Source organism: Pinus tabuliformis, chromosome Q, assembly GCF_031772625.1.
Source record: "Pinus tabuliformis cultivar Carrire ecotype Pingquan chromosome Q, CPIR1, whole genome shotgun sequence".
Taxonomy (NCBI): domain Eukaryota; kingdom Viridiplantae; phylum Streptophyta; class Pinopsida; order Pinales; family Pinaceae; genus Pinus; species Pinus tabuliformis.
Genome location: NC_142296.1, coordinates 746,397,563 through 746,411,299, shown reverse-complemented (window position 1 = coordinate 746,411,299; position 13,737 = coordinate 746,397,563). Strand labels below are relative to the sequence as shown.

The window sequence follows — 13,737 nt, the reverse complement described above, 5'->3', positions numbered from 1 at the left end:
TTTTTAAGAGCAAGTCTAAGTAAGATGGACATTATGTGATGATAATATCAAGGTTATTTTTAAGAAAATATTTCGAATATTTAAGCACTATTAAAAAGTATAACAATTTTTTTTTTCATATTTTCACTGGCAAGAACTTAAACTATAATGGGGGCGGTGTTTGGTGTCATGTATAAGATTAAGATTAGATGCTATTAAAAAGAACGATTGTGGGCAAGCTTGGTGATGACTATAAAGGAAATTGATTTTCTTGTAGGTGACCTATGTTAAAACCACTTTTCGTCATGGAGTAAGACCTAAAATTGCTTAGTCTTCCTCAAACATAAAGAAACAAATTAACAACCCTAAGTTGGATCCATTTGATAAGAGTGAAAGTTTTCCTTCTTATAGATCATTAGCGTGTTATTTTAGGTGAGACAATTTTCCTTGAATAATGATGATGTGTCAACTCGTATTTGTAGATAGAAAAGAATGATGATAGTCTTCATTATTGATTTGACAACTAAATTATGATAAGTTTCACCATGTTCAAGAGAAAAATGAAAAGAAAAAAGAAAAAGAACAAACACTTATTATAAAGCTAATGCTCATTCTCTTCTTAGTCTATACCAATGAATCATTAATTTTCTAAGTTGCACACTATTATCTAAATATACATGAATAGTTCAAAATACCAAAATTGTATATTTATATGATTTCAAGTTTTGTCCTCTTTATGATAATAAATTAGCTAATTTTAGGACAATTTTCAATATAAAATTTTGATTTAAGTAATCTAGTTTATATTTTGGGTAAGAGGTTAAATTACAACAAAGTATATTTAATTTCATTTATGAAACTATGACAATATTCAACTTGAAAGCACATTACCTCATTGTTATAATTTTAGAAATCACATAACAAGGCATTCTCTATTTTGCAAATATTAACTAAGTTGAAATTACCTTTTTGTGTTGGATAGACCTTAAATTGCTCTTAATTAATTAAGAATTTATCTTCCTTTAACATAAAAATATATTAATAACTATTTTGATTTAAGTAATCTAATTTATATTTTGGGTAAGAGGTTAAATTACAACAAAGTATATTTAATTTTATTTAAGACAATATGCAATTTGAAAGCACATCACCTCATTGTTATAATTTTAAAAATCACAATACAAGAAATTCTCTATTTTGCAAATATTATCTAAGTTGAAATTACTTTTTTGTTTTAAATAGGCCTTAAATTGTTCTTAATTAATTAAGCATTTATTTTCATTTAACATACATACATATACATACACATATATAATTTAAGACGAAAAACACATCTTATAACAAAAATATAATTTTATTACCTTATAAAGCATCACAATTATTTTTAATATATATATATATATATATTGAATATACACAATAATAACCTAGGTATCCAAATTTTATTATTATATTAATGAATATTAAACTAATAACCTCAAAATTTGTAAAATTTTAATAGCCTATAACATTAAATGTTTATGACAATTAACACCCTTCTTAGTTCTTACGCAAAAATAAAACTAATTCTATTAAATGGATAAACATTAAAAATGTGTAACAATGAGCACATAGTGTTTTCAAGTATATAACTAACTCATTCCATAATATACATAAACATTAAAAATCTATAACAATGAACGTAGACATGTTTTTCCAGTAGAGTTTGCCACGAACAAAAGAATCATAAGAGATGATTGGACCGTCTGTCATGCACAAAAATTCCACGGAAATGATTCAAAAAATTCATGAATGTCATTATTTATGATGAGAGGAACGAATTTTTGTACATTTTGAGTGTACATAAAGATCTTCATAATATTCCTTTTGATAATGTTCTTTGCAGGACGTCCTCTGCATTGGGCCCATCTAGATCACATGGAATTGGCTTTTTGGGGCATGATTGAAGGGAAGCACAGCGCAAGTTGCAACTTTTGACTTTAGATGATAATGCGACATTATAATTTATTAAAATTATTATGAATCTGAATTCAGATTTCGTTGTCTACTTTTGTTTTTCTTATTTACTTATAAATAATAAAAAAAATTATTTTAATTTTAAATTTGATAATTGCTTTTTATTAATGTATATATTTAGTTTGTGCTACATTAAAAAATTAAATTTTAATATAGTTGATTTCTTTTTTTATGTTTCTAACTTTTGCTACTTTTAAATCTTAACAACATTATTTAAAAAAAATAATCTGAAAATCCAATGAAATTAACGAAAATAAAATTCATCCCAAATAACTTTAAACCATATATCTAATGTATATATAGTATAGAAAAATGTATATACCATGCTTATTGCTTTCTATTTCGATCCCAATAATGTGAAATTTCATCGTTTCACACCTTGCCTGGTTCATGCTTTTGATCTCAACTGGCAAGAGGGACTCACCCCAATTCACAAGACAAGTACTGATCCGTTAGCCATCAAAACAGAACCCACGGCTTTACATTATCTATAGAAATCCTACAATTCAAATAGATCAGGTACCCAATATCATAGAGTTTATTGGATTCCACCTAACAAAAATTGCAAATACTTTCACCATAGTGTATACGTAATGTATATACAACATTATCATTTCACAGTAGACGAACTATTTAAGTATATAAATTGATTCTATCGTTATGAAATAACAGTAAAAACAGCCTGATCTGCCCCGCCTATTCGTACAAAGTCTGTCAGTTTTCTCACGTTTATCTTCTACGTATGATCGAACACACAATCTCCGACACCTGCAAATTAAAAAAAAAAAAATGATCCATGAAAATATTTCTATAAACTTTATTGCGATGATCGAACACACAATCACCGACACCTGCAAATTAAAAAAAAAAATTGATCCATGAAAATATTTCTATAAACTTTATTGCGATGAAAAAGAGTGGGGAGGAGTCCCAGGACAGGTTAGCATTAAGGTAAGTCATTATTTCAATTTTTCATTTTATGTAAATTCAAAATAAAAGATTAGTCTAAATTCACAGTTATAGAATTTAAGAAAATAAAAAGTTAGCTTGTAAAGTTGAGGCTTCTGTAATCTATATCAAGTTTACAAAAAAAAATTGGCGAAGATCACATGAAATACTATTTGTGGACGCGTTTAGAACCAACCAGTGTGGTTCATCGTTCAGGACAAGGAAGAAACAGATCCAGTTTAGTATGTTAATACACTGAGCAGAGCCTCTAACGGCTAACTTAGCCTCTTACGGCCCAAGTTAGCCGTTAGAGGCTCTGCTCAGTGTATTTAACATGCTAAGCTGGATCTGTTTCTTCAACTTGTCCTGAAGATGAACCACACTGGTTGGTTCTTTGAAAAGCGTCGACAAATGGTATTTCATGTGATCTTTGCCAAAAAATCTTTTGTAAAAAAAGATTCCCTGTTAAGATATTGCTAGATATTAAGTCATCAGTAAGTCTGGGCTGGTAGAATTGGAAAAACATTTCATTTTGGAATATGATGCGTTCATAGACATTTTAGAAAGCTATGAAAACATGTTAGCGGCATTGTCATTTTATTTTGGAATGTGATGCATTCAAAGACATCAGAGAAAGTTATGAAAACACTTAGCATCATTTTCTTGACATTGTCTTTTTAGCGTGGCTATTGTTGGAAGATTGAGCCAGCTCATCATCAATTTAAATTTCGAAAAAATTGAATTGCAAAAGCCAAAAATAAGAAACTAATAATCTCATGAACTATTTTTAGTCTCATAAACTTTAAAATATCATTTTATAAATTCATAATTACAACTATTTTAGTCTCCCTAAAATTAAAATATCATTATCATTTTATTTCATAAATTTCACAGTTACAAAACTTAAAAAAATAAAAATAAATAAAAAAAAAAATCGAATGGAGCTTACTTGGATCGGAGGAGGAGAGCACCGCAGATCCATTGAAGTCACAGGTAGCGCCCGCGGCCTTGTTCCTCTGCCAGTAACTGTTAAAAGCATAGGAAGCATGGGAAACAAGGGTGTTAGGGAGATAACAGGGCTCCCCGGGCTCGATAAGCGAACAATCGGCTCCGGCGCCACAGGCATAATCCAGTGCAGCTTGCAGGCTAGTTTGGTCCAGTTGAGCCACGGCAACGGGTGAGACAACGCACCACTGAGCAACAGCAACGGGGCCAGGAGGGGTCGACGGAAACGGGGCGTTGTTCTGAGAGGGAACGGAGATGTGAGAAAGGACAGGGGCGTCATTGGAGAGAACGATGGGGTAAACGGGTGTCCCATTGGGGTAAAAGAGACCCCAGTTGCGCTCTGTGGTGGGGCCGGGTTTCTGGTCCTCGTTAAAGAGGGAGAAAATGTAGGTGGGGATGAAGGCACCGGGGCGCCGAGGTGTCCCCCGTGGCGGGTCGGCGAGGGCCTTTTGTACGAGCTGCTGGTTGTACAGCGTGGCGTTCGGGACATTGGTGCCCGGCTGATTGTCGTCGCCTTTTGTGGGCCACCCTGTCTCACCAATGACCACGTTAACGCCGGGGAACCCGAGGCGGTCCATGGCTGCCAGCACGGCGTCCAGCTGGGCGTCCAGCATGTTGGAGTAGCTGAGCCCGGCGTCTTGGATTTCCGCCGTGTTGTGGTCCAGGCTCAACGTGGCGTAGTCCAGAGACACGTTGGCGGGGTTCGCGCTCCAGGCGAAGAACGGGTAGATGTCCAGGAAGAGGAAAGAGCCCGTCCGGTTCGCGAAGTCGAGCAACGGTTGCAACACCGGGGAGGCGACGTCGCTCCGGAAGGTGCCCTCGGAGGGCGGGTAGGAAGAAGAAAGCACGTCCATGGCTAGGGATGTCGTGACTTTGATGGAATCAGCGAGGCCGTGGTTGAGTAAGGAGGCGTGGATGTTGGCCATGGCCGGGAGCAGGAGGAGCCACGTTGGCTGGTTTTGGTAGTCGGAGAGCACCTCGTTGCCCACCATGATGGCCGTGATGAGCGTGGCGGGGTAATGGGGGAGCACGTTGGCTTGAACCCATTGCTCGGCGACGGTGGGGGACGACGATATGTTGGAGATGTCTTGGTTTCTTACGGTGATCGTTACTTGGAGGGCGGTGTTGGAGAGCGCCGAGAGGACTTGGGGATCGGTGTCGTAGATTTTGACGTAGCCCGCTTGCAGGTTTTTTATGAGGGCCACGGCAGAGGAGGGCGATGGGAGGTTGTCCGCCACGCGGCCATAGTTGATGCCAAGCGCTCGCGTGTAAAATGGAGGAAATACGCCTGCATGCATCAACATAAAAATAAACGAAAAACCGTGTTAGACATTCAAAATTATGTGAAACATTTATGTTAAATTTGGTGTTATATTTTGAAAAAATTTGGCAGGGATTTTTGTAAATTCAAATAAAAATTGTCAAAATTTATAATTTTAGGTGTTTTAGACTTTTTTGATGGTGTTGAATTCGTTTCCACCATCGAAAATATGATTCAACACTACATTTACAAGAATTTTTGAAATTTTTTACCTAGATTCAAACTACTTTTGACTATCAAAACAAATTCCTCCACTTCAATACACAATTCCTTAAAAATATATCATTACTTTTATTTAAAAAACTGGCCCTATGGATTAATAAACTTTGAAAATGTCTGGAAAGAGATGGGATTTAAAAATAGTTTTAGTTCTGGAAAATTATATCAAAATTGGCAAAGTTCCAAAAGCATTCCAAATAAGTTTTGAGTCCATTAAGAGAAAGTCGATACTAAGGGCACTATGGAAAGAGATGGACTCCAAAAAAAAAGTTTTAGTTTTGAAAAATTAAGACAAAATTTCCAAAACATTACATCAATAATTCCACGAGTATTCCAGGTAAGTTTTGAGTTCATTACGAGTCCATACTAAAGGCAGGGTGAGTGTTTGTTAAATTAATATAATTGGATACCTTTTTAGTGCATAAGAGTGAGTCAACTACTAACGGCAGGGTGAGTGTTTTTTTAATGAATATAATTTGATTATGGTAAAATTATGATTTTGGTAAAAAAAATTTAATAAAGAGTTGTTTTGTTTTTATAAATGGGATTAGGGATGTAAAATTTTTATTTTATAATTTATATAGTATTTTATAATAAAAAAGGTTAATTGAGTTATTTTTTTATGGATAATGAAGTGGTTATCTTTATTTTTATTGTAGATTTTGATAATATTTTGAAATTTGATGATAGGGAAAAAGTTTTTTCCAAGAATGATAAATTGGTTATCTTTATTTTAATTGTAGATTTTGAAAATATTTTGGAATCTAATGGATATGAAAAAATTAAATAATTAACTTTGCTTTTGCCAATCAAATTCCAAAATGTTCTCTAAATCGGCAATCAATAAAGTTCAATTCAATTAAAATAATCTTAATTGCAAAAACTCATAAAAAATAAAAATAATTTAAATATTCATTATATTGATTATAAATTTAGATATCCTAAAATATTCTTAATTTCAAAACTCATTAAAAATAAAAATAACCTAAATATTAAGCTGATTGTAAATTTGGATATATCAAATACATTGAGCATATACCCTTTGCATAAAAACCTACAACCAGCAATATAAAAATCAAAATCTACAATCAGCACTATAAAGATAAAGATACTTGAATTGAAAATTGGCTTTATTTCCAACCCTCAACTTGCCACCCGAATAAAACAACCCACAGCGTGCAACTTAAATAAAACAACTCTCAGCGTGCAACTTGGATAAAAGTTTTGAATAAAATAGCCCTCAACTTACAGCATCCATTAAAGTATTTCAACCATATGTTCCCAACCCTCAACTTACAACATCCATTTTAGTATTTCAACTCTTTTTCAGGAAGATAATGATAAAAATATGCTCTTGATAAAAATATGCTTTTCCATACAGATCTCTCAACAAATAAGAATATATTTGGAAAGAAGTTTGGCTTCTAGGAAAAGAAAATGAAATAAAAATGTTTATTATATTTTTAATCTATTAAAAATATAGGAAAAGAAAATGAAATAAAAATATTTATTATATTTTTAATTTTTATATAAAAAGATGTAATTTTAATTTTCAATTTAAAAGATGCAATTGAAAAAATGAAATAGTAAAGTTTATTATATTTTTAATTTTCAAATAAAAAATGTAATTTAAATTTTTAAATAAAAAGATTTAATTGAAAACTATTTACTGCAATGGAAATAGATTTAAAACATATTAAATACAAGTTTATAACAAATTTTAAAAGAAAAATCTGTTATATTTTGAAATCTTAAATATAGTGATGCTTATTGTATATAAATATTATAAAAATATATATTTGATTTTTTTCTTTTTATAATAGACATTAAATTAGGTAATTATTCATAAAATAATAAATTTTCATTATTCAAAATTATATCTGTTTTCAATTATAATATCAATAATTTTTAAAATTTATTATTAAATTTAAAAATATATAAAAATAAATAAGAAAATATACTATTTAAAATAAAATATATTATTTAAAACACAATTAAATATATTAAAATAAAAATATTAAAAATAGTTTAACATTTTCAAAACCAAAACAAAGATGGGCACTCCCTGATAATAAGTAAAGAATAATCAACGAAGATTGGACCTCACAAACCATAAGAGTAATTATACAACCAAAGAGTTCAAAAGGGAATATCATATCCTAGGGATTTACAAGAAAATCAGTCTGTGATCAATGAGTTCTGCAGACTCAACCAAAAGGTCCAATTTAAATATCATTTCCTAGTCATAAGGAAAAATAAAACAACTGATATTCGAAATTGATATCATTATCTAATGGTCACAGGAAGATATAATGATATTTATTTATAATTGATAAAATGACTGCTAACCGTTTAATTTATATTTCATTAAAAAACAATATTAAAAAGTTCAGGACATAGCCCTCTGGGAGGTACCAAGCTAAACTCTGCTCTGGATCTTACCAACTGTTAAAATATCAGTCAGACCAACCATTTAAAATAAGCTATAAAGCTGCAATTAAATTCTTTGAATTTTCTTACATGTTTCAGTTTATCTCGGTGTTATACTGTCAGAGGACAGTAGAGGCAAAACGGTTTCTAGTACAGAGCTAAGTCCAATGATGCACCCATCTTGCAGGAGTATTAGTGTTGGGTTTACTTTCTCTTTTTCAAATCTTAGCCATGGTTTCATATTTCTGTTGATTAGGCTAAAATCATTATTTATATTTTTTTTCCAAGTTTTGGAGCTTGTTATACATAGTTTTGCTCAGCATCGTACCACAAAACCTGTGAGAACCAAATCTCCCCACTTAACTATTGGATCATATTCATAAAACTTTTCACTGGTATCTGCTTTATGGATTTGATTGGACACTTTGACTAGGCAGGAATTAATGGGTTTTAAACATGTGTGGGAATGTTATTTCAGAATTGAATTAGTGCTTTCCATAGGGATTCAAATAGCTATTTTTTCTGAAATAAAGATTTTCACAGTAGGAGAGTAGGAGATCATGTTGTTGGAAGATTTTTTGTGTGTATATTTTTAGGAAATGTTTTGAGTGGATGCTCCACCTCATAAAAACACATAAAACTTTCTTTTATTTTTTATTTTTTTAACATCTCTACTGAAAATGTGATTCAGAAGCTCTATGGAGACCAAGGCAATTGAAGTGCAAGATCAACTGTTTTCTACTTTAGAATGGGAAGGATGGGAAACTTGCAGTCTTTCCATGGCTTCCATATTTCCTGGAGAAAGATCCCCAGCACCAACAAAACTACTGCTAAAATATCAAATATTTGACCCCCTGGTCATCAAAGGTGCTGATTAAATTATTTCTTAACAATGTCATAGATTTAAGCAAAAGCCTACATTACATTTGAAAGAAAGAATCGTTACCGGAATTTGCTGCTGCTGAGAGTGTAACCAGATGTCCCAGGGCTGCCACCAACAGAGTACAAAGCATGGGAACTGTGCGTTGCATTCTGCTATATCTGCCGAAGACCACCATTGTAGAATGTGATAAAATGAAACACTTGATTTCTCCACAAAACCATTTAGCATCCAAACCTGATGATTGTAGGCTGACAGTATATTGCATGATTATTGGTATTCTTCTTTAATCTTACCATATAAAGGGGGCATATTTATTTTACAAGATTCCCGCCAAAGTGAGAAGAATTTTTTTTAACATAAGAGGAATACCTACACACTTTTGATCCATGCATCCCATCCATGGATGAATCTCGAGTGTTATGTTTGTTTCTCAGGAATGCTGTGGGCTTGCCTCGCTTCTTCTCGCTCATCAAGAAGCATCCCAATTTTGGGCCTGGGAGGAATTTTCGATAAAGTGGTGGAGTGGACCATCTTGATTGGGATCCAAAGCTGCTAAAGTAGAATTTGAAAGAGGCCAAGTGCTGAAATGTCAAAAGCCTGTTGAAATTTGATACGCTAATCTTGCAAAAGGTCAAAAGGCAAAAACAGGGGAAATTAATTTTAAAAATATTAAACTTTTTACATATAAAATATTTTTGAAAATTATTAAATTTAATATAATATTAATAATTTAATTGTAAGGGAATTTCAAGGATTAGTTTAATTGGTCAATTTCTCATCATTAAAAACACTTTTTTATGGGGTTAATTTTCTTTAATGCTTTCAGGGTTAGACTCCATTGATAAGTTTCTGTGAAGGGATCAAGTGATCCCTTGGTAAATATCACCTTCATAAATATCAAAAAAAATATTTTTTCTTGATAAAGTTTATTTAAAATTATGATATGATGAGTTCTTTCTTTCATAGTTAATGTTTAAGTAAAGTTATATAGTCGGCATTGTTTATGTTTATTGGGTTTTTTAATTAAAGTTTAAGGAATTTATACATTTTTATAGTTATCTAAAATTATGATATGAAGAGTTCCCTCTCTTTCATATTTAGTGTTTAAGTAAAGTTATATAGTCAGCATTGTTTATGTTTATTGGGTTTTTTAATTAAATGTACATTCTTCATGCCTGAGATAAACCTCTATATGGATGTTTTATTTAGTTAATTTTGGTCAATTAAAAAGATGTTATTGAAACTCTCATATCCAATTCAAAAAATCAAATATGACCTCTCTTCTTGATCTATCTTTCTTACACCATCCACTGTTATATAAACCCATATGAATATATCTCTCATGGACCAAAGAGTTATTTTCAAGCTTGAATCCCACAAATTAGCTTAAGTCCAACTTATGTTTTTGTCCAACCCACCAATGATTAGTTTGAAAGCTCATAGTTTCTTAACGATTATTTGTCATGCCTTGGGGCCCCTAATGTGGTTTGTTGGTCTCTAAAAATGATCATTTTGTTTGGTTTGCATTCTTTGTTCTTTTCAGAAAACAAGTTGAAACTCAAATAGATTTTTTATTCAATGCTTCCATCATTCTCTCAAGCACTTGCACTGAGGCTCCAACTTTCCCATGGTAGATAATTACGGCCATTTGTTTTGTATTCTCATTTCTTTGGCCTTGTCCATTCCTTTTGTTACTTTGGTTTATATGGATTCAGGGTTTTCTTTTTAGGATTTTTGTTGGATTCTCTCAATCTCTCTTTTAGGAAGACTACCAACATTCTTAATACAAAGAGAATACCTAAGAATTAAGGGCTAATATGAGAATTCTATTACTACATTAGTTCATCATTTGTTTGATGAGTCTAGTGCATTTTCATAATTTTGCATTAATTTGAAGATATTTATGTAAATATGATCAATAATATTTCAATACTTTATTAGATATTGAATTTTTATTTTTCCCAAATGCATAGTTTTTATACTCAAGGTTTTAGCCCTATACAAAAATTCTTAAAAAACACAAAAATATATAATGGCTAGAACATAAAATATTCATAGAGCTTTTTTCTATATAAAATATCCATAGAGATTTTTTCTATTAGAACCCAAAACCGGGAAAATTAGATTGATTTTTCATTATATTCCTTCAATGTTACAATACATAATATACATGTTGAAGCATTCATAAGCCCCCAATCCCCTAACCCTGGATTAGAACATAACCATAGTTCTCGTTATCAGATCTACAAAATACCATGGACAAGACCATCATTCCCAAAACCATATGCAAAAACCATATGCAAAACCAGGGATAGGTCTACTCACCATCCTTGGGTTTACCCAACTATTTCTGGGTCCACTAAAAAAATTTTGCAACACCTAAAACTAGTCAAACAAAGAATATACCACATACCTAACATATATTTTTCCATATTACATAAAAATTTCACTTCACTTAAATTTCCTCTTTAATTATCAAAACCTTTAAAATTTAAAATGAAATTCCCATACAATTATTTTAATCTTTTAAAAATATTAATAAAAATTATAAAATCACTCATTAACTATCATTTTCCTTCTATTCATTTGCATTCAAACCCTAAAAGTTGCAATAACATTTTAAAACTCTTAACCTATTTCTATCATGTTTCACACCAACCATCTAAAATGGTTTTTCTTGGATTTTCTTTGGTTGTTGGAGAGATGCCTCTTATTTCTCATGGCAATGGTTTCTGCTTTCAAATTGTCCATAGTGATTTAACATCTTGTATCATGCCAGTGGTTTCTGCTTTCAAATTGTCCATGGTGATTTAACATCTAGCATCGTGATATTGACTGAACAAATATCCATATTGCATAGCTACCATTCCAAGATTCTGTTGGAATCCACTTTGAATTGTGGGTAGAGTTGACGGGGAATCATGTCACAATCCCCTGTCACAATGAGTGATTATAGACATTTTGTACAATGGACCACCAATATCAATTGTTAAATCTCCTAATGTCTGTCATCACCTTGGGGTATAATTTCTACATCACCTTTTCCATGTTGTACGTTCATGTATGTTGTCTTAGTGATGATGATAATATCCTATTGACCAACTTTTTATCATGAAAGGCCTTAAGGGATAAGATATTAGTGCTCTCCTAGTGATTATATCGTTTTAATTCGCCAAAAAAAAGGCAAGCCATTGATTAATGTGTACAAGATCTAAATATATTATTTTATTGTACAACACATACACTTTTTTCTTAAATAAGCCACGCGTTTACCTCCAAATATCATAATTGAAAGATACCCTCTACATGGTTAATTGGAAGGTGTGAAGTGCATGGTCCCTGAATTTAACACAAAAATACAATTAATTGATAATTTGGAGGTGTAAAGTACATGGTATCGCACAGAAAACAATCAGAGTAATAGAAACAAATAAGAAAAAGTATTACAATATGCACACGTACTTATATGAATACTTACAAAAATCAGGATTAGAATATGTATAATGTAGATTACAAGGTCTTTCACTAAGCGCCAAATAGTGGTAGTACGTACACTCACGAAACTCAGCCTATTACAGGATAATTGTTTAATGTTTTCCAATAATCTAGAACATGATGAAAAACAAAACCATTTTGAATTTGAATCCCCATTATGGAGGGATTTTTAGTAATTGATGTGTATTGATTTATATGTTTTCATATGATCTTCTATTTTATTTATTGTATTAAAATTTGTTAAAGTTAAATTTAGAAAAGCTTTTTATTCTTATTATGTGATTAAATATTTTTATATTATTTTTTTTTTTTTTTTTTTTTTTTTTTTTTTTTGGTATTCATTAGGTTTATATTTGTGGATTTAAATATTTTGGTATTTATGATATTATTAATTATGGGGTGTTATATTGATTTATTGATTTCGGATTTATTAAATTATAAGTTAGTAATAATAGGTGTCTAGATGTTTATGGTGGTTGCGTTATTCTACTAATGTCGATGCTTTTTTTACATAGGTATAATGTGTATATGATGCACATATAAAAACACAAATATAGTGATTTGATCACTACCCACCCTATTTTTGCTTTCGCTCACCTACTTATCGCTTGAACCCACCTCTAGCTTGTTTTGTATGGTTCACTACTACTAAAGAAGCTATTGAGTGACCCACCTCATGAGCAATGCCTAAAGGCATATCAAACCTATATTTCAATGTAAGAAGGAAACTAATCACGATATATAGAAAATATATGTATGTTTGAAACTATTTTATTGTGTATATGCAAGAAAAATAACTTGGACATTGTGGTGACAAGGAGGAGGAATAAGAACCAAACCACTAGCGCTTTGGGCTATTTGAATCTTGAATTCTCACCAAATTTATTTTATTCCATGGTTTTATCTTTGTATTTTATCAACCAAAGTTTTTATCAACTTGCCCTTATCAAAATATATATTTCCGAGCAAGGTCTGTAACGACTATTGGATCATTGAAAGCACAATGTCTCTTTTGCTTGAGTTTGAGCTAGCTATAAAAAATATCCAACTTTTGAATTAATTGGAATTTGATAACTCATGATGGGAGGTGGTAGGTTTCTGTCTATAGGAAAAATAACAATTTTTTTATAGTAACATTCTCTTTCATTTCCTTCTTCTATCAAGAGTAGTCAATAATTGCATGTAGTCATAGGCTCTAATAAAAAAGTAGTATAGTTTCCCTTAACTAATTCAATTCTCCTTGTCTGTTATCACAAGATTTAGCTAGAGTGGAAATGGAACTTGATGGCTTGATTCCTTCCGGTTGTAGGTGCCTAATACAATGTCTTTATTTCACAATACCCATAGAAGATTAGTTTTTTTGTGTAGAATTTGGTGATAGAATTGCAAATGCTCAAGAAATTTAATCTAAATCAAGAGACACAATTCACTCAACTACTTT

The 13,737-nt window shown here is 31.5% G+C and overlaps 1 protein-coding gene across 1 annotated transcript; it reads right to left on the bottom strand.

The window, feature by feature from the left end:
* Positions 1 to 2,295: 2,295 nt before the first annotated feature.
* LOC149221690 (putative glucan endo-1,3-beta-glucosidase A6) lies at positions 2,296 to 9,341 on the bottom strand. The gene is made up of 3 exons (XM_089385189.1): positions 8,865 to 9,341; positions 3,893 to 5,236; positions 2,296 to 2,763 (listed from the first exon to the last, which is right to left on the bottom strand). The coding sequence occupies exons 1-3, from the start codon at positions 9,064 to 9,066 to the stop codon at positions 2,732 to 2,734; spliced, it is 1,578 nt and encodes a 525-aa protein (XP_089241315.1). The 5' UTR covers positions 9,067 to 9,341; the 3' UTR covers positions 2,296 to 2,731.
* Positions 9,342 to 13,737: the final 4,396 nt, after the last annotated feature.

What these genes read in the sequence shown, in the direction of transcription:
- LOC149221690 (XM_089385189.1), bottom strand. Translation starts at nt 9,066, where the DNA reads ATGCAATATACTGTCAGCCTACAATCATCAGGTTTGGATGCTAAATGG. An exon ending in CTCAGCAGCAGCAAATTCCG is followed by an intron (nt 5,237 to 8,864) that starts GTAACGATTCTT and finishes TGATGCATGCAG; the next exon opens with GCGTATTTCCTCCATTTTAC. An exon ending in GCTCTCCTCCTCCGATCCAA is followed by an intron (nt 2,764 to 3,892) that starts GTAAGCTCCATT and finishes TTTAATTTGCAG; the next exon opens with GTGTCGGAGATTGTGTGTTC.